Genomic DNA, 20776 nt, shown 5'->3' with positions numbered 1-20776 from the left:
TAATGTAAAAATGAGCGTTAATGCTCATTTTGCTTCCGAGAAACGAACGAAAACGGGAGTGGAAAACATGAAAGTTTCGCATAATCTTGCACCAAAGTGTCTGATATTCAAATTTCACTTTCTGGGTCAAAACTAATAAAATTTCCTCACTCAAAATAGAATACAATAACACCACTTTTCACGATTTCCGAGTAGCACGATGGTAAAACACGTTAAACGATCACTTTTTGGATGTTCTGACAAGGACTGTTGAAATAAAACAACAATTTACACTAACAAAAGGAAGCCTTTAATATTAGCTTCACATATACTCTAAAATGTTATTTTTTACAACAAATTTACATTAATTTAGTTTAATCTATAAATCGTAGCTCTAATAATATTATTTCTTCATCGATCAAGATTCTTTTCAACTGACCTCTGCAATTTTGACTTGCATTTTTAACAAGTGCAATTCGACCAGGCCCCTGAATGCAAAACTTCAGGTTTTGGTTAGAGGAATTACATGCAGGGGCCAACCGCCATTCCTGAGATCAGACTAAAAGCCTCTGCAAAATATATTAATATATTTTCTCTTATTTTGAGATCATCATCTAATACATCACAGATGTTACGTTTTATATATTTATATGTATTGTTTTCCATCTCAAAATGTCTGATAATTAATATTGCATCGTCCAGGCGAACTGTGGGGGGCAAACCTCCAAACTTCCGAGCCCAGACAACAAAACCTTAATAATAAAATTTAATTACTTGCAGAACCACTGAGATCTGCAACCACGCTCAATATGTCTGTTTACATACCAAACCAATCGAAAGAGGGCATTTTTTAATAACTATACATGTCTATTAATCATAATTACGGCGTTAAAGTAGGTATTTTTCCTTTTGAACTTTGAGATAGCAATAAAGTCGCATTTTCCATGCTACGCACTCTTCCGCTTCTCGAAAAATGGAAAATACGGACTGTTGTGGCAATTCCTTAAAAAATACCCTCGCTGTCTTACCCAAAATCACCCTATATGAACAAGGTAGCCTTAACTGTACTAAAAGACCCTTAAAAGCCGAAATCTGTTAAATAATCCCAAAACGACAACTTTTTTTTCAGACAACTGGGCGCAAAGCTGCCATAATTTTGGCACAATCCCGATCAGATTATGCCACCGAACTCTGCAAAAATGTTCATTGACAATGGTCAAATTTGTACTCAATTTCTTTGGGCCAGAACGTTCTAAATAAAAAGCAAAACATCAGGTATAAAAAGTATGTAGTCAATTTGATTACCAATTAACTACAATGTGCTCAAGGACTAATCGTACTTTACTCGTGAACTACTTGAATCTTGTACAATAAAGTTGTTTTTTGTATGGAATTGACCACACGAGCTGAATAAAAAGGACGCAATATGCTCCTTGTGCACGGAATCCATCTTCCACCCCCTATTAATTTTGTCTTAATCCTCAATAACTTTAGCAATTGGGTTTTGGGCATCATCAAAAAATCAAAAATACCTTAAATCGTTGCCACCAACTTAAGTTGTTTATTTACACCTGGTACACTGCCAGCATTGCACGGTATGTCTTGAAGCTGGCGCGCAACGACTACCCTGTAGATGAATAAAAGTTTTCTGTACAATACAGATATGGAACACCCAATTTTACTGGGTGGCCCCACCGAAACAATACGAATCCAAACAAATCAGTGCTCAATGTACAACGCTTTATACAGGGTGGGAGAGTTTCGTATTTAGTTTTTACATTAAAATTATATACACGCTCCTTTTATGGCTTGAATCTCTCATAGGTACTAATGTGATGTTGAGGGGGATATTTTGATGACTTAGTGGAAGCTATTGATTGATTTAAAACAATTACGGCGTCGCTGATTGATGAAGAATTTTGAATGAAACAAGAAGATATCATTTCATGGAAGGGAAAAACACCAACAAAAGGATTTTTGGGAGATCACACGAAAAATAAATATAATTAAAGTCTAAAGACCAACAAATTTATAGTACAGTAACCTACGGCTGTCGTAGGAACAGTTAAATATTCCAGACAATTAATTACAATCAATTTGAATTGATTTGAGACATTATGGACGCATCATTTGCAGCCCTCTTATTCAACGACTATCTGGAAAATCAACTGTTCCTAGAATTAAAATATACGATTTAATAATTCTTTGAACAAAAACTTAATATTTTACTCTACTTAAAAAAATAATAATAAAATAAATTTGTTTTGGAGATCAACAATGATTTGTATCAAGTGGAAGAAGGTAAAAAACTTACCGGGAAACCCAAACATACAAAAATCTGCCTTGGTGTATTTGGAAATTGAATCACAACGAATGGGCTTCGTTTGACTGTTTGGGATTCCCTTGCAAAGCTGGATTGCCCAATCTTTTCAGCAACTTAACTGGAAATATCCAGTCTTGGTATTTTCGTTGGTACCTCCGTGTTCCAATCTGATGATGACTTCTTCGAAACGTCCGATGAAGTCAGCGGTCTTTTCATAGCTTTCATAAAATCTGCAACAAAACAATGCAAACGTTAGACTTTAAATTTACAACAACGTAAAGTTTTGTTTTTTTAGCTGAATTGCTTGCAGAATCAGCATGTTATGCGAAAAGTGGTGTAAAAATAAGCTTTTTAGTTCCAATAGTTTTTGCGATGTAAGCGAAAAGCTGGCGGCATGTAACCGATGGCCAAATATTGTCAATTCCGCCGTTAAAAATGGGTATATGAACATCACGTTTTGTGCGAAACCTACCAATGTTTTACACCGCAAAATGCGTCTTCCGTGCACGATCTAGTGGTGCAAAAATGAGCATTTGAGTGCTAATCTAACGTTAAAAGTGTGGGAATCTTGGGTCTTCTACGAACACTGTCAATGTTTCACATGGTGTAAATGTATCGAATGATGTAAAAATGCGCTTTTGTGTCCAAATGAGTCTTAAGATATTAGCGAAGAACTGGCGGCATGATTGAAGGGACCCCAAGTCCTCCATTTGGGGTCGGGTTTTCTGCACAGCTCAACATAATTATTTCGTAAAATCAAGTCAATAATACTGTATATTTTCTGTCGATTGAATGGTTTATTCTAACTTTAATTGATTTAGAATTGGTTTCAAGTGAATTCGACGGAAGAAAGTTGCTTCTATTGGCGAGTGATGTGAGCCCATGTGAAACATTCATTTAAAATGAACGAAGAACATATTTAAAATACATACATCTAAAGCAACAAAAACAAAATTTCCAAATGGCAATCTTCAAATTTATGAAGAATTGCAAGCAGTGAAGACAAAACCGCATTGTGAACAGTTGTTATCGCTAATAGCAAAAGTAGAGGCGAAATATATACCGTTTAATCTGATGCTGATAATGCACAATTTCACACCACTAGAGCAAGTTTCAGATACAGATGATGTAACCGAAAACATTTTTGCAACTATAATTCAGTCTCAGAGAAAATCATCTGATTGAATCAATACTTTATACAAATCGACGATTTAAATTGAAAAAATCAACTGATTATTAAATCAACAATTTCTGTAGAGTTCATAAGTGTCCAGTAAATCGTCTAAATAAGAGCCCAAAGCTGATAAAATTTGAATAACACTTTGAGACTAATTACCTACAACAACCTGCTGAAAATAAGTCTCGAAACTGAACACATTGTGACACTAATGTAGGAATGATCGATCGTTTGTTATATTTACATAAATACCCGCAAAGTGTGAATGGGTAGAAAAGTAAATCAAGTTCGCAGACGCACCGACTCGGTTTAAAAACGGTACTTTATCATCAAAAAAAGGGGGTCAGCAGGCTATCAACGTTGAACTGTTGTTGTTGCCAAACCTATCGGAACCTTCTATGTCGAATGTTATGGTTCCAGGCTAAAAGTAAGTGGTTCCACCTACTACGGCTGTATCGTAAAATCCAATGTCTCGTGATAGTATCGCCGATTAATCCAACTAACAATGGAGTTTGTAGGATGTAGTACTACTCGTCGGTACACGTTTAAGACCTTGCCGATAACAGCGAGATTATGAACTGCGCCTGAAGTGATGATCTTTTCATTTGAGTCAAAGACTAGCAGTTGTCTGCTTTTTAAAAAATAAAACATTTAACTTAAAATTTTCTCTAAAAAAACAATCACCCAGAAGCCTCAGGGGGATAAATTTAACACAAAGTTAAACTTCGAGTGACCAGTGAATGAATTAAATGAAAATCCATACCTATAATCAAGTCTAAACACCAATAAATTGACATAGTTTCAAGTTTAACTCATTTAGGTTTCCTAGAAACAATTCGACTCCAAAAGCAAAAACCGATTGTTTGAAAACTAGTCTGGTTTAATACAAGAAAACAGATTTAAAATTTTAATCAATTCAAACAACACAAATATTTACTCGATATGTAAACATATTTATTCAAACATGCTTGTAGTTTTGATACAAGAATATATATATATATATGCTGCGCTGATCGCCCATTTGTTTGGTTTCTTTAAACCGCAAGTGATTTATATTTAAAACAAATACATCACATTGACTCACACTTATTAAAATATTTCATTCCGGCTTGTGCTTGAAATACACCGATGCTAGTCTGAGAATAATTACGCTCAGCTAGAAACTTACGTAATAATCTTGCAAAAAAAAACATAACAAACTTAAATTCCGATAAAAATTTAGTTGAAAAAATTGTTCCTGCCCCACTGAAATTAATACTTTAAATCTTAATGCAAGTATATGATTTTAACTGCATGCGCTTTTACCTTTGCAAATCATCGCTTTGATGTATTTGTAAATCGTATTTGATACCGTTGCTTTCAGCTTTATTGAGTGTTCAATTTGTAGTTTTACCTGTTAGATAATACTTTCAGTTGATGTTTTCTACAGATTGTTTTTATTTATTATTTAACACATGCAAATAAAGCCAGTTTTATGAGTTGCTTTTTTTATTTTTCGGTAGTGAAGTACGAGTGTACAGGGTTATTGATCGAACATATCTACAACATTTTTCTCTAAATTTAAAATTAGATGCAAAAACGGGGTAGCCAGAGATCAATCAATAACCCTTTACTTATTTCTTCTGTAGCTAAAACTAAGCTTAAATCAGAAAACAAAACAAACTTGTTGGGTGGATTTTGCAAAAACACTTATTTCGCAGCGAATTAACATTCAATCTGGACTTTTACTGCAGTGAGTACAGTCGAAGTTGTGCCACTTTCACTTCTCAATTTACATTGTATTGTTTTTATGTTATTAGTATTATCTGATAAAGACGCGATTCTTAGATATTTACTTAGTTAAGTAAACAAGTAAATTCATAAATTAACTGTGAAAAATTAATCACTTTTTCAATCTTCTAGCACAATTGAATATTATGTTAAAGTCGAACAAAATTAAATTAGACACTGAGAAATGCATAAAATAAATATAGTGAGCGTTATGGTATAGTAATGTAATGCACATTCTAAACTTTCACTGTCGAAAAAAACTACTACGACTTATTGAGCAAACTTACCGTAGACCATTTTTGCCGAACTAATCTACAAGGTGTTTCATAAAGAAAATACACTAATTTTAACAGCAGTTTACTGGGTGATGAAATTTGACTAGACTTGCAATTAACTCATCTGCAGGTTACCTACAATACTGATATTATAATATCAGTTGATATTGGAGATAACGTCAGAAACTTTAGTAAAATTGAATATTTTATTTAAAACCAAACAAAAAAATTGCAGCACGAGATTTTGGACTCAGGAACAGAGAGTATTGCCTTCAAAAAGGCATTTTTCAAAAAATCAGGCTAATTTTTCGATAAACGGGAACGGAAACGTTCGAGAAAAAATGAAAAACATTTGGACAAGTTATGTGTTAGAGTTTAAATTTTAAATAACAGTGTCCATTTTCAACATAAAATGCCTATTAAAGTCCATGCTACGAAAATCAGAGCTAAGTTTGGCGAAAAAAGCGCACTTTCTCCCTAAATTATTCACCTTAGGGAAAAAGTCGTCTTTTCAATGGAAATTGACTGAATGAAAGTAATTTTAGTTTTAGGGCTCAATGTAACACGGAAGATGTATAAGAAAATTGGTTTCGTGAAAAAAAAACACCCAACAATCGCGCCGACCTCAAAATAGTATTTTTCTTTACAGCGAGTGATTTATGTACTCATTACATGGTTGTAACGTCAGAAAGACTAATAATTAAGAACAGAAAGACAAACGTTGCATTGAAAAGTGTCAATTTTGATGTGAACCTATCCTACATACATTTTACAAAATACCGTTGCAATATCTCGATGCTCTTATTAAAATTAACAATTTTCTATTTAATGAAATTCACTTTCAATACCTCTAAATGTGTAAAAAAGCACTATTAAGTTTTCTTTACCTACTTTATTAAACTTGGGTTATTTTCGGATGTATGTAGCTATGCTATAAGTCAAGGTAAAAATGTTGCTTCTTGAACAATGAACAAAATACAATGGGACCTGAGATTTCATAAACAATCTAAGACATCGCAAAACCGAATACAGTTCTGGACACATCAGTTGCTCGTGTTCCAGGATGGTTGACTATATGAAATGAAATGAAATGAATATGAAATAATATAAGACGAGAGGAATGTACCTAATTGAAGGCAAACACAAAAAGATGGAAACAAATTATGAAAAAAAAACAGTGAGCAATTGAAAAAGCGTAGTTTGGCTGAAGAAGTTGAAGCTAGAGCTAAAATCGAACATTAATGATTTCCCATCTCTCCATTCTCGTCTGTGTAGCGCCAAAACAAAAAATCTGGATCAAAAAAACAAATATGTTGCTACTGATAATGCGAGCGTGGAATTGAGGTTAGACGCCTGACATTGTGCAGATAAAAAAAATGAAATATTATTATCCCAACGAACACGCTTGGGAAATGCCATCTGATACGGTTTCGGGCAAAGGAAGTATGTGACCCAAATAGCTAATGACTATTATAGTAGCGGCAATTGTAAAGTGTTGTCTATTAGCAATAAAAAGCTGGAAACATCTGTCGGGTATTTTGGTTTTTTGGCTTGGGAAGCTTTGGATGCTTTAGTGGCTTCCTGGCAGGACCCCAGAAACATTACAACTCGGTACTACGACATTTCTACTACGCATGTGTGTGTTGACTGAGGAAAAAATCGAAACGTAAATAAGGAACATCTGCTCGCAATGGATTCGTGTCTTTTACTACGCATTTACTACCGGCCAATGGAGTGCAACGTTTCTAAACAAAGCAAAAGTCAACGGCCTATCTTCGTTTAGAAGTTGATGACACTTGGGGTTCGACGAACACGCGATTATACCTCAGATATCACACGGAAATAAATCTGGAATGCATGCATGCCGTTGATAATAAATAGGGCTTTTATGTCGAACTCAGTCTATTTTTTCTATGCCAACGCACAATCGGAACACTCATGATAAATCCATCGATTTTCTTGTAAGAGATTTGGAACTCTTGCAGATAATCCGTTATTATGTTTACTCAGGATCAGAAAGCCAAAGTCTGTAGCCTGTTCATCAAGCAAAAAAGCCCTTAACAGCTTTTAACGCCTTATCCCTCTAATTAAGCGCTTGGCAAATTAATTATTACATTCAACTTTACAGCATCAACGTCTTTGAAAGCCGATAAGGTAATGAATCGATCCATCGATCAAAACGTTACGGCCTCTGCCAGTGAATCGCAATTTGCATGACCCACATTTAATCTCTTAACCATCAATGGCTGGATAATTAAAAATAAAATCCGTTGCAGATCACTAGAAAGCTGTTTCTAATGTCATTTAACCTGCAAGTGTTAATATTATCGAGTGCCTGACAGTAGAATGTTAGACAACATCAAAGGTTTTTCGCGAGATATACCGCCATTGGCTGTCACAACATGTTAATAAAAAGCGCTATAAGAAAACGGCAATGTAAACCAAGCATTCTGTTAGAGATGTTTACAAAGTTCCGGTTAATCGACTCGATGAATATTAATTTGAGAGGTGAATTGGTCATTTGCCGACGATAACGATGTATCTCCAGCATAATAAGCGGCTATACGCTAGTCGTACAAATATGTATGTTTACAAATTCAAAGAAACCTTTTAGTATTTATTATCTGGTCAGAAAAAGCGGGAATTTTTATAATTGGCCGATTTCATACGCGAATTATCAAGTTATTTGTTGGAAAGGATTTACGGAAATATAAAGACCTGATTAGAGTGGCCGCTTGTATCTAAGGAGCTTGTAGGGTTAGGCTAAGTAAACAAAGGCCAGCTGGATCTTCAGAGTTGACCTCCATTGACTGGCTCTATTTGACCCCTGTATTGATAAAGTTCACAAAAGCTTGTTGACTAATCAACCAAGTTTTAATGATTATTTAAATAAAAATTCCGAATAAAGCTAAAAATTGGGAAAAAACCAGTCCATATATCGAACCTCGCTACCGGAACAACAAATTTAACAGATCTATTTGTGGGCATACAAAGATTTACGGGGAAACCTAGAAGAGTGAAGGGCCAGTTAGTTCTTCAGACTTGACCCCCATTGATTATCTTCATTCGATCCCATCTTTGATAAACATCACAAATGGTTGAAATGAATGAATAAAATTGCATAGTAAAGTAGAAAGGCCAAAAAAGCCACTCTGTGCATCGAGCCTCGTTGCCGGAACACTAAAATTTATCCTTGACTGTTTCATCGCTTATCTGACCTTATCATTCTCGTTACTCCAAATTTTTACTACAAATCCCGAGGCATCTTCGTCGTTGTTCTCGCGCTGCCGATAATATTCCAAGGCAAAAAGTGAAATCGCGCGCAATTATTCACGTGATGCCAACATGGAGGACGCATTTTGGGTGTAAGAAAAGTTGCTTTTGCATTTTCGTCGAATTCAGGTCGATGAACGTGCTATTTAAGCAGTTTGCCATACGATTTTGCCAAAAACATGTCAGTGTTCGGGTAGTTGAACGAAAACGCAATAGTCTGTTGTTGAACATAAATCACCGATTGGTATTTTTAGACTTAGCAGTTGGTCAATCGTGCATTAAAACAACTACTGACCGCACACAATTAACGACACACTTATTATATAACGAGGATTAAACATTATGCTTTAAAACAGAATATTGAAGTTGTAAATAATAGTGTGAGCATATTTTGAATGGAATCAACAATGTAGTGTAGGTCGCACTAGTTATCCTCGCTTCATCAACCAAGAAATTTTCATTAATTTTTTTACTTTGGGTCAAATAACTAAAAGAGCATATGTATCATACGTACGTAGTTTCAAAATATACTGGGTACTCAAAAAAAGTAATATATCAAACTTATGTTGTTTTAACAAGCCATAATGTAGAAAATGTGAACGCTTGTTCATAGACTGGGATAATGTAAAACTACAGGGCCAAATTCCAAAAATTGCAGGATCGGTTAACTGGTTATTCACGCTTTTACTAAATCTTTGAGTGCTTAATCCAAAATGTATACTAGATGCCTGAAAAAATTTTCAGGCAGAATGTTCCAAATTGAAATAACTTTCTCGCTTATTGTTAATGGAACACCTAATATATTTTTACATCATCGGGTGATAATTTTTATAATTTCCTAAAAATGATTATAACATTAACTTTGTAAAATAAACCGTATTCAGATACTGACAATTTGTTGCACAGATTATCACAAGTTATCATGGAAATTTATAAATGGTAACAAATTGTGGGCGTCCCATTTAATACAGCGAGAGATTCCGTTAAAAAATCTCTATAAATTTCCATAGTCGAAAAAAAATCCGGAGTAGAAATACTTGTTCGTTTCTTCGTGACATAACGTGTTGAACAAGAGTACCTACTTTTGGAGTTCCTCATCCGCTTTCAGATTTTTTTTGACTCCTTGTATATATACAAAGTTAGTGCTAAATAGGGTAAAATCCCAGCAGAACGCGTTCAGAACCGCATATGGAGTTATAAATTCACTTGAATCCAAACAAGGACTGATTGTTGAAAGATTTCAAAAACCAAGATTTTACAGTAAACGACGATTCACTCAAACTCAAGTAACTTAACTAAATGAAAAACCAAAACGACCCATTACGAATGCAAAAAGCCAATTACACAAACGTGTTTTGCCTCTAGAGCCTCAACTATTTTTTTCTACGTGGACGTTTTTCTCCTTAACGAAATCACTAATGAAAGAAACTGAAACCTAAAACAAAGAAGAAAATCTGCACCGAGGTCGAGCAACGCGACCTCGACGACTCTCCAGTCGCCAACTTGAAAAACGGCTCCCGTTTCGTTTTTATTTTCGATTCTTTGTTTTGCTCCTGCCTGCCACCACGCCCTCAGGATGGCACGAGCAGGACGACGCATCAACCCAATATGGGGCATTCTCGAAAATTTCAAACTGCCACGCATTAACTTCAGCCAAAAACTGGTTTAGGCATTCACTATATGAAAAAAAATCCACATCCAGAATGGTCCTTTGCCAACGATACCAGCTCTTAGATGAGGTCGAAGCTCGATAGAGAATCAAGCTGCACTCACGGAAAACTTAAGAAGAGCCCAGCCCCAAAAGAAACAAAAAGATGGTACCACACGCCAGCACACATGTGCATCAGGCCGGGCTGCATGCAGTTAAGCAATGGTTTATTTTGGTGTCAGATCGACTGTGGGCAAAGATTTATTTATATATGACGACGTGGGTGTACGTGCACTCCGGTAGGTTCGGTGCAAATACCCTCACATTTAAATGCAGACGGTACCAGGGGGGTAGGAACAGGCGATCGATCGAAATAAAGACGCCACATTTTATTGTTTATTCGAGAAACATTTGAATGTTATTGGTACCATGAGGAGTGGGCGGTGGCAGCAAGTACCACCGCACCCCACCCAACCTTGGTACCAGCATCGCGTGTAAGACCGGTTCCCATGGTAGCGCATCGAATGCACCGCTAATTGAAACCGAGAATACGTGATGTGTGATGGTACCGATGCGATGTTGTTTTTTCCACGGTGCCCCCACACGCGCCGGCATTTGTTTCGGGTACCATTTGATCAGATTATTCAAAGCATCTTTTTTTTGCTTTAGCGCATAAAACATTCATTAGCTTGCAAAAACTGATGTCAAGCTTTCACTTGGCTCAACGTCTCGCAGACATTTCAACCATCATCGGGGCACATGAATTACATATTTTCTTCTTCAACGGGAACTCGACCAATTGTTGAAAACTTCACATATATTAATGTGTTAATTCTTACCAAATTCAAGTCGAATCCATGAGCCCTGATGATGGCTTAGGCCAAGAAACAACAGTGTTCTTGTTAGTTTCGAAAATAAAAAAGAAATAAATAATCGAACCATTTTGGAAAAAGCAGTTTTATAAAAGTACGCAAAGGCACTTAAATCACAGCGCAAGTAAACATAAATGCAGCTCTCAAAGTGTGTCGTCGGGTCCATAACTAAGTGAGTCTCTTATATAAAAAAATATATTTAAGTATAAATAAAACAAAGTGAAATATTTTATATGTGTAAGCTCATCTAATTATTTCGGTTGCAATGATACTTTTCCAGTTTTTCAAACTTTAGAAACATAAAACCTTTGTTACCCCCCTTTGCAACTCTAATAATTGCTCAAAATATCGAAATTTCCAACAATCTTAGCACAAACAGACAGAAAAAATTACTCCGTTTCGCTCGCCCGGTTGAACTTGAGGGCAAGAAACTGTGAGCTTTGATTAAAACGTATACTGAAAGATCCCAAACGGCCAAACCTCTCGACAAATGTCCCGAGTAATTCCAGCAACTTCTTACCGTACTTCTACACTTGAAGAATTTCAGAATGCAGATCAGATTAAATAAAACTTCTCCAAACGGACAAAATGTTCAGAGCATTTCGAAAAACTGCCCCAAAAACGATGTCTATCTGGCACAAAGAATGTCGCCACATTCTCGCCGCATTTACAGTAACCACCCTAATTATATAATTCCATGAAAATCACAGTCATAATAAATTATACACTACAACAAAGTGGTCGGGTCATTAAAGCTGGGAAGTTGCGTGTTGCCGCCCTTCAGGCCAGACCTAGCCTATGTGGACTCTGGTTTTAATACACTCGGAAACTCGGTGTTGTTATTTCATATTTAATAGGGCGTTTTTTTTGGGCTAGACAAAGTGGCAGTTGATGAGATTGGAACCATAAAAACCTCAAGTCGTGTAGACGATTCGTAGAAAATATATTAAGGCACAATGCTTTGAAGTGGAGAGGAGGAGTCAAGTTGTAACAACCTAAATTCGAGCACTGGAAATAATAATTAAAAAATAAAGCTGTTTTATTTTTGTTAGAACGGGTTCCTAATTATAAACCACTTGTAAAACAGGTTTTTCTGTCCAGGGCTAGAATCTAAGTGGCGCAGTCGGTAGGTTATAATTTTTAACTGATGTCTCACTTCTCCATTTGATACTGTCTTTATAGCTGCAAAGAACAATTTAAATGCCTTTGAATTTTGATTATTATTTGTACATTTGTGATGTTAATAAATACATTTCGAGAACTAAAAAAAGGGCAGTTTTTTTGGTTTTAGAAAAATTGCTTTGGTCATAAGAATATTTTCTATAATTTAGAGACATAAAACAAAAAAGTTACTAGTTTGTTTGGAGTTGACGAATAAAAACGGAGCCCTAAAAATTATTCTTATTCTCTTGATAAATAATTGCGATATCTTATTCAAAAAGCAGCTAACATTGGCCAAAACTCAGATACAAAAAAAAATTGCATCTGTAAAAAATCGTAAAAATAATTTTTCAGAGGGGGAAAATGTTTTTTTTTTGCAATTTATACTGCAAGCGTTAAACGCATTTTAAAGCCTGCTGAGAAAGAAAAAGTCTAAAAAGGATTAGTTATCGAAGAATTTTTAGAAAGAAAAGTTTTACATTTAAAGAAAATTCTAAGCAGATAGCAGAATGCTTATATTAAACCCCAAAAACAGAGTTGAAACAAAAAGCCTGAAAAATGTAAAGAGAAAAATGTTGGAAATGAAAAAAAAATCAGCTGCATTTACTGAGGCAACAAGTATTTCGAACAATGTACAGTATCCCAAACGAGAGAAGGTATTGTTATTGTATTGTATATTGTTAAAGTTCTTTCAGTTTTCTACAACTACTTTCTTGAAAAAAAATCTCTTAAAGTAATTCAAAAAGCCGATAAAAACAAAAAAAATTCAGTTGTTTTTAATTGTATACACTTTCCTGACTGTGTTTCAATTCCAAATCAAATTAATTCCTGGGTTTCAGTCATTTATTGTCTCTATTGAAACCCAGGAATGAACTTGGTTGTTTTTAATTTAGGATAGATGTAAAATGGAAACTTTTTGGGTCAATTTTTCAGACGAGTTTCCTGCTATTTCATCTTGGAATCTCTCAGTTGCTTGAGGAAGTTAACTTCCGGAAAAGCTCATCAAAATAACATTTTGGAAATTTTTCTTCCATTGATAATGGAAGAAAAACCATTTGAATCTTTTTGGTTTAATTAATTACTTTTCATATGTGTTTTTTACTTTTCAAATGCTCCAACGATTCATCATTTCTTCAATTCGTATACAATTTTCCTTCAGTCTATCTGTTAGACTGTTTAAAAATGTTCATATTTTGATCATCTGCAAAAGTAAAACATTCGTTGCTTTTTTGGTTTAGATCTCAGGTGTGCAACATTACTTATTCTTATTTTACCAAAAATTACAATTCCACATTTTCAGAAATCAATAGACAAATTCTAGCTATTTAAAAGCTTCTATGACCAGTTACCAGAAATCTAAGAACTGGAGGCAACACTTTTGGTAGGCACAAAGTGGTGCGAAGGTAAATCCACTTCGCCTCATTTCTTATGGGAAAAATCTACTAAATCTTCAGTTTAAAATAAAACAAAAAACAAGTATATTTTTGAGATATGGGACAGATTACACTAAACTGATTTCAAATAATTGAAATTTCTCAAAATATTTTTTTGTTTTTAAATTTACTACAATGGCAGAACTAGAACTCTGAAACTGTAAACTGTCCCCAGTTGAGTTTMTTTCTTACTTTTTCATTATGTTTACTTTTTCTTGCAGATCTGATGSTGGCAGCACGTCAAAACTTTCACTTCCAACACAAAGCCCGTCGTTTTTATTCAATTTTATTCCAATTCATTTTAATCAACTGGCAGCTTTTATGTTTCTTGGTCGAATTCATCAGCTTTCAAAATTTTAGAAATGTTGGCCAAAAGCCCCAAAATTAAAAAAAATATATTCCGACGAACAGCAATTCGAAAGTTTTTCTAAAGCAATTAAAAAACTCTGCTCTTTTCAATCCTGAAAATGTTTTTATTGTTATCACAAACAGACAAATCATAATCATAATTCAACAGTTCGGCAAATGGTGAAACTGACTTCTAAAAGAATTCCTACTTTGGCAAAACCGCTAATAATTTCGCAACATTACTTAACATTGCCACAGTAAATTTGGGATGTTCAAACAACGAATTATTGCTCGTTAACCCGACTGTTAGGTCTGATTCAAATTAACCATGCTGGTAGCAATCAATTAAACATTATCAGAGGGCATATCTAATAGTTTAAATACTTAAAAACCGTAATCTGGGCCGACTTGTATACTCTAATCAACGATGATTTCCAGCTTGAGTAGCTGCCGGAGGTATTAGGGTTAAAAACACGTGTCGCACAACCCTTATGCGTATTCATCGATATCAACAAAGGGGAGTCTTTAACTTGCGGCCTAACCCCAATACAAAGACTCGTCCTTGCACTTTTCTTGACCCTTGAAGGGTGTTTCGGAACGGGTTTAGGCCAACCAAGTGAAATGTCTTTAAGCATAATGCAAAACTTATAAAACCACTCGGAATGTTAGAAAGTGGGTCGACTAACAGTCGACAAGAAGTGTTACAAAACACACTCAGGCGAGAGAGAGAATGTAATTTGCTTGAATGCCATGCCAACGAGAATGTAAATTGTACGTAATAGGAACTCTATGCACGAATGTTCTATTGGGCCTTGACACGAAACATTACTTATATTCGACTTATCAAAAGCTTTCTTTATACGAGTATAATTGTTTAATTGACCCTTGACTCCGATGAATTTACAACAGATTTGTTCATGCCCCTACAACTGCACTTTCAAAGGGTAACGAACTGAAAGTGCATCGAATTAAATTATAGCTTGTCTAGCTTAGCCTAGTAAGTAGAACTTCTTCCTGACTATCATTCGATATATAAAACAGACCACCGGCGTATAAAAAACGAGCCTTAGTGGAACTATCGGCACTTGGAAGTTACCATCTTATAATGCAGTGTCGGATTGAATTAATTTTTGGTTCCACAGAATCACATTATTTTCTTTAAGAAAAGTGTGCTCCGAAATTAATGAGGAACTAGAAAGAAATTGAGGAAAACACCAGATTCGCGTTTACCCAGGCAAAGCAAGAAAACATTTGGAAGGACGAGCTCAAGCTCTTGCGAGATTATTCAAGAGTCAAAATGTCGACAATTTCTGCAAAATTGAACGAGTTCCATCGACAATTGTGCCAATAAAACAACCAAAAAATCAAGACAAAGCAGGTCAGGGCCTGAAGCATAACCATTTACATGCACTCATTAAAGCTCTATTCAAAGTGTAGCACATATTGATTAAAAAAAATACTTAACCATTATACGGGTGGTTCTTCAGTAGAAAGCTTTTCGAACAAAAGCGCACCCTTATAAAGTGTTTTCTTTGGTTTCAAGTAGCCGAGACTTAGATGGGTTATTAGACGGCAAAGTGCCATGGGAGAGACATATGGGTGGCGTCACATGAGAATCAACAACAGTGAGAAATGTAAAGTGCTATTCGAAAAAGCACTCACTGCTTCAAAGCTGGAAATTGTTAAGTAGCCATTTGCTGAAGGGAAATAAGTAACGCAAGTAACAAAGGCTTCAATTAATCGCCGATTGGCTGACTGAAAATGGAATAATTCGAACAGATGCTTTGGTTATATTATCATAAAAATGCCTAATAGGCAAGGTAAAGAACCGCATGACCCGAGCAGTTTAAACAAAAGCTGCCTAGAAGAAGCAGCAGAAGAAAAGCGACCGACGGCTTAAAGAAGGACAACCGGGGTCGTTCACTTAGCCATCTAACTGAGCTTTTCAAAGCACTGTTTGGTGCGGCTTTGTAGAATTTCGGCAGGTCCAGCTAGTTTTTGAAAGTCATAAGAGCTTAACGTGTGCAATCCACGATTTCACTCGCATACAAACATCAATAAAATGTGTTTGTTGTTATCGTGTAGGGTCGGCAGAAAAACCGTTAGAATATCATCCCCCTATGCGATACATAGACACGTTTTGAGTCACATGTTTGTTTCAATAACGGCACCCCCGCCTAACATTTGTTTTCTCTCTCGCATCCACCCGAAGGGATCGAAAAAGGGCCGCCAAAGGCACGCTTTCAGTGCTTATTTTAGCAACACATCTGCCCGTTTCCTAACGTGTTGTGTCTAGGTCGTTAGCCCTTAAAAATGCCATTTGGGGGGTGGGAAAGGGCCAGCTGTGTCGGACGAGAATGCATGATGTGTGAACGATCCGAATGTGCCAAATCATGTCTAGATCGACGATTGATGAGCGACACTTTCCATGATAGAATTATTTAATTCGGCCAGTATTAAATGCACGCCGACCGAAACTGTTTACACAATTTGAGTTAATTGTTTGTTTAAACATCACTATTTTTAGCTTGGTGAACTCAAAAATATTTTTACTGCAAAAATGCATGTTGCTATGCTAAATTTAATGGGATTTTTTTAAAGCCTTGCTTACAATTAGCAAGTAACTTCGAAGTTTCGAAGCAGGTCTCAAGTTTAGTGCCGCATGACAAGGCACAGCAACCAAAATTGAATCAATGTTTCTATAGATTTGCAAAGCACAACGGGTTCAAATATTTATCTATATCAAGACTTCTAGCAACAGTGGCTCTCCAGGAGTTGATTTACTTTAGCTTTCGGTTTTTTTAAACGCGTCAATTGGTTCCTGTTATAATTAACAAATTTGAAGCAAAATGAATTGACGCTCGTTTCAGTCTTTTAGGAAAACAATAATCTCATGGAATCGATTTTTGAATGGTTCCTTTTTAGAGATTTTTCAAAAGAATTAATTCACAGCAGTTTTGCAATTTGTTAAGAGATGGATATTTATTAACATTCACTTGTGCATGTGTTAAAATGAGTGGAAAACCAAGAATAATTATCAAAAAGCGTAAGAATATCGGTATTAAGTAATCTGTTTTTTATTCGGAATTTGTTCCTTCAAAAAATGTTCAATTTTCCAGCGTGGACTCAGAAAGTTTGGAAGATAAATTTGATGAACTACGAATTATTTACTTTATCAGGTGAATTATTTGATTAATATAACATTATTCAAGTTAAATGGGGATTTTTTGAGAAATGATGAAAAAAGCTTCCCGTTTTCACTTTCAAAGTTGATTTTCTAGCAATAAACTGTAAGTAGTTACAAAACATGAAACGCAAGTCCTAAGTTTGAAACCGGAAAATTTTTCGGATTTTAAGCCGTCGTGGAAAGATTTTCTTTTCTAAACCACCTTTTTAAACAAAGTCTTCAATTTCATTTCAAGAATCACAACATGGGTACCATGTAATATTGGCATGGTTTAGGTTGATTTAGTCTCCTATTCTATAAAAGATTAATATTTGAAGTATCGACTTCTTAATATGTAAAGGACAAATTCATGAACATGTTTGCATAAAATAGATTATCCAATCCAATTTTTTTAACTTGCAAAATATAATTAACTGATGTTTCACCATAAAACTAGTAACACTTTATGCCTCCAACGGAATAAGCTTCAAGAGGAAATTGCGTTTTAAAGTTCCTTAAAATTCGACAACAATTCTAAAGACATTAGGAAAAATCACAGGAAAGTTGCGAAACAAGAACTTGGTTCGGCCGTTAAACTATTAATATTTTCTACTTCCAATGGCCCGAACTTTGTTTGAAATTAGACAAAGATTTGAAAATAACTTAATAATCCAGACAAAGTTGCTAACAATTAAGACTTTCTAGGACTTGATACCATGATCTAACAACTTTCACATGTGGAAAGCATTAAGTAGTGGAGTTTTGGTCAACATTTCAAGCCACTGATTGCAGCGATTTGAAACCGACAAATTTGCAAAATACACAACTGAAAATGGTAAAGTTTCTTACCTGTTATCCTGCTTTGCTGGTTTTTGTGCTCCTCATTACTGCTGGGGGACGATTTGATCGGTCTCGGCCTTACCAAATCAGCCTCTGCCAAATCACAATATTGGCTGGAGATGTCGAACTCCTCCTCAACTTTCCTCTTAACTGGAACGTTTTCTTTTCGGGGTGTGGCGGCCCGCCAATGAAACGCCCCGGTAGGTTCCAAAGTAGTTTCGGTTTTAAAATCGAAATTCCATTTTTCCGATTTGGTYACGCTGATCTTCTTCAGCTCATTCTCCAGGAATTTTTGCGTCGCCTTCGGATCGACTGGACCAAACAGGACTCTCTTCACTTTTCTGATCTGCTAAAGAAACACTCCTGGTTAAAGTTTTAATAACTATGCCACACTAATAATGAAGCATTTTGACTTGACTTTGACTTGAAGCGACTATTTGACTGCGTTGACCCGCTGATAATGTTTCTTAAGACATCTGGAATAAATATCGGATTTCAAGAGCCGAAGTGCCATCAATTTTCGAACAATTACACATCAAAAGCGGTTTTAAATGACCCGTGAGAGGACAGTGTGATTTGATTTTCAGCTCTAATTAGATTCGACTACTTAGATGCTCTGTAGAAAAACAACATTAAGTGGGCTTTAGAAGAGTGTTATGAAATGGGGTCAGTAAGTAAATGAGTAGAGTTAAGAGCAGTTATTTAAGCAAAATATTGGCTTGAAATTCATTAATTAGCTGCAAGGCTAGTCATCTCGTGAGGTAGCTTTAAAATGCATCATGATGGCGTTTTTGCAGGTTTTGAAGAGTCACTCTTGAGGTAGGCGTGCGATTAACAAAAATAACGGTAAGTTGAGTGCGTAAGAAGCAATTTGGACCAGTAACCTAGTGGTCAGCAGTAAGCACATTTCGCTATATGTTTTACTGTATTTGACAGCAATCTTTCATAGGCCAAAAACGGCCTAGAGAACCACCCAAAATAAAATACAAAAATTACAACTCTCGACTTAGAAATTGATTAGGTATATTTTTAAGTAAATTGCCTAAAAACAACTTTGAAACCCAAATTGTTGCCTAATTTTGCAGCAACTTAAAGGCGAATTTACAGTGAAGTAAACTAAATTGAAGCCTCATCAACTAGATTACGCACCTCTGGTTTGTTTAACATCCTTAAATCCGGATTTGCGGAGGATAATAAGATGCGTGTTGAAGAATAAACACTGGGACTCATCCTTGTGAGGTTTTCGTGCTTCAGGTAGGCAACCAACAAAACAATACGCCACGCGCCAAGTCGCTTCAGTTTCTACACTTAGACAAAAAATCGCTGATTTTCTCGATGTCAGCCGTCGGCCCGCACGGGAAAATGTCGTCGAAAGGCGCCGGGAAACCCGTAAGCACTGTGCAACACAAAAGGCGTCGGAAAATTGACGATTTTCCGCTTAAATTCCGACTTTAGGTGACGATAAGTCGAACAACGTCTAGTTCGAGTAAAGCTTATGACGCGACTGCATAAACAACATGCGTCAGCAAACAAGCGACGGCGCACGCTACAGCGTTGTCGTTTGTTCTGAGTTAAAAGTTTCTCTTCCAACCTGGTTTCGCTGCAGCTGCAAGCCTGATAGCCGCTAATAGAGTTATATCGCTGACTCAGCAACGACAGCAAAAAATCGACAACACACGCATCTCCTGGGAAAAGCTCAAAAGTCTGCAGACTAGGTTGTTGTCTGGAGTGAAAAAACTGGCGATTTACATTTGGAAATGTAAATGCGCCAAGCCAATGCCAGCGGCATTGCTAGGCGCTTGTAGCACAGATTTTTAAACGGCAGTCGTGTTTTTTCCAGGAAAATCAGGCATATAAAGTCAAAGAAAAACTGTTCAACGTGGCAACTGCAGCGACATTGTTGCTAGGAGAGCGCGGGAGCGGGAAGCATCAGGACGGGTCTATTTGAATCGGCAAGGTGTGTCCGCGCGAAAAAATAAAATTCAAATTTTGGCGCCTTTGGATTTTCTTTTCTATTCTACAGCTTTCTGCTTTAAACTGCTTTTTAGAGCGCAAATAAAACACAAACACCCGCACGCTGTTATAGCAGCCCAAAAGTCCTGGGCAATGAAACAGCAAAGTGTCAAACAGAACTGCATCAAATAAAACTAAAGCAGAAAGCTTGGCAAGCGCCAATCAGTCTACCTGCCGTATGAATTTTGGTTGTAAAAACGCTTTTATTCAATTTTAAGTATCTTAACAATGGCAAATAGCGATTTCGCATTGCGCCGAGTAAACAGTGGGTAATTTACTGATAAGGCAGTTGTTTTTTGTTTGACATCATTATCAGAGCTGCACATTGTGTGACTTTAATTAGATCGCTTGCTGTGCAAAAGTAGATAGTTTTAAACAGTGAGGATGCTATTTATCAGCTATTTATAAATCATAGTTTCATGTTGGGTTAAGTGATTGTAACAGCCATAAATCACGATTGGAGCTTAAGCTACTCATTTTTGCAGTGTCTGCCAAAAT

At 36.0% G+C, this 20776-nt stretch overlaps 1 protein-coding gene across 2 annotated transcripts; it reads right to left on the bottom strand.

Annotated features, from left to right (window-relative positions):
* Positions 1–266: 266 nt before the first annotated feature.
* Positions 267–19788, bottom strand: LOC109533540. 2 transcript variants are annotated; one of them, XM_048666633.1, is made up of 3 exons: positions 19415–19788; positions 18275–18614; positions 267–2532 (listed from the first exon to the last, which is right to left on the bottom strand). In XM_048666633.1, the coding sequence occupies exons 1-3, from the start codon at positions 19493–19495 to the stop codon at positions 2417–2419; spliced, it is 537 nt and encodes a 178-aa protein (XP_048522590.1). In that variant the 5' UTR covers positions 19496–19788; the 3' UTR covers positions 267–2416. The 2 variants fall into 2 exon arrangements, with proteins under 2 accessions (XP_048522590.1, XP_048522592.1); XM_048666635.1 differs by having other exon boundaries at positions 18275–18611.
* Between the last annotated feature and the right edge of the window lie 988 nt (positions 19789–20776).

This window comes from Dendroctonus ponderosae, unplaced genomic scaffold, assembly GCF_020466585.1.
Source record: "Dendroctonus ponderosae isolate FM_Combo_2020 unplaced genomic scaffold, Dpon_F_20191213v2 Dpon_F_20191213_1, whole genome shotgun sequence".
NCBI lineage: Eukaryota > Metazoa > Arthropoda > Insecta > Coleoptera > Curculionidae > Dendroctonus > Dendroctonus ponderosae.
Note: the sequence above shows the minus strand (reverse complement) of the source record. Positions and strands in the feature narration are given on the sequence as shown.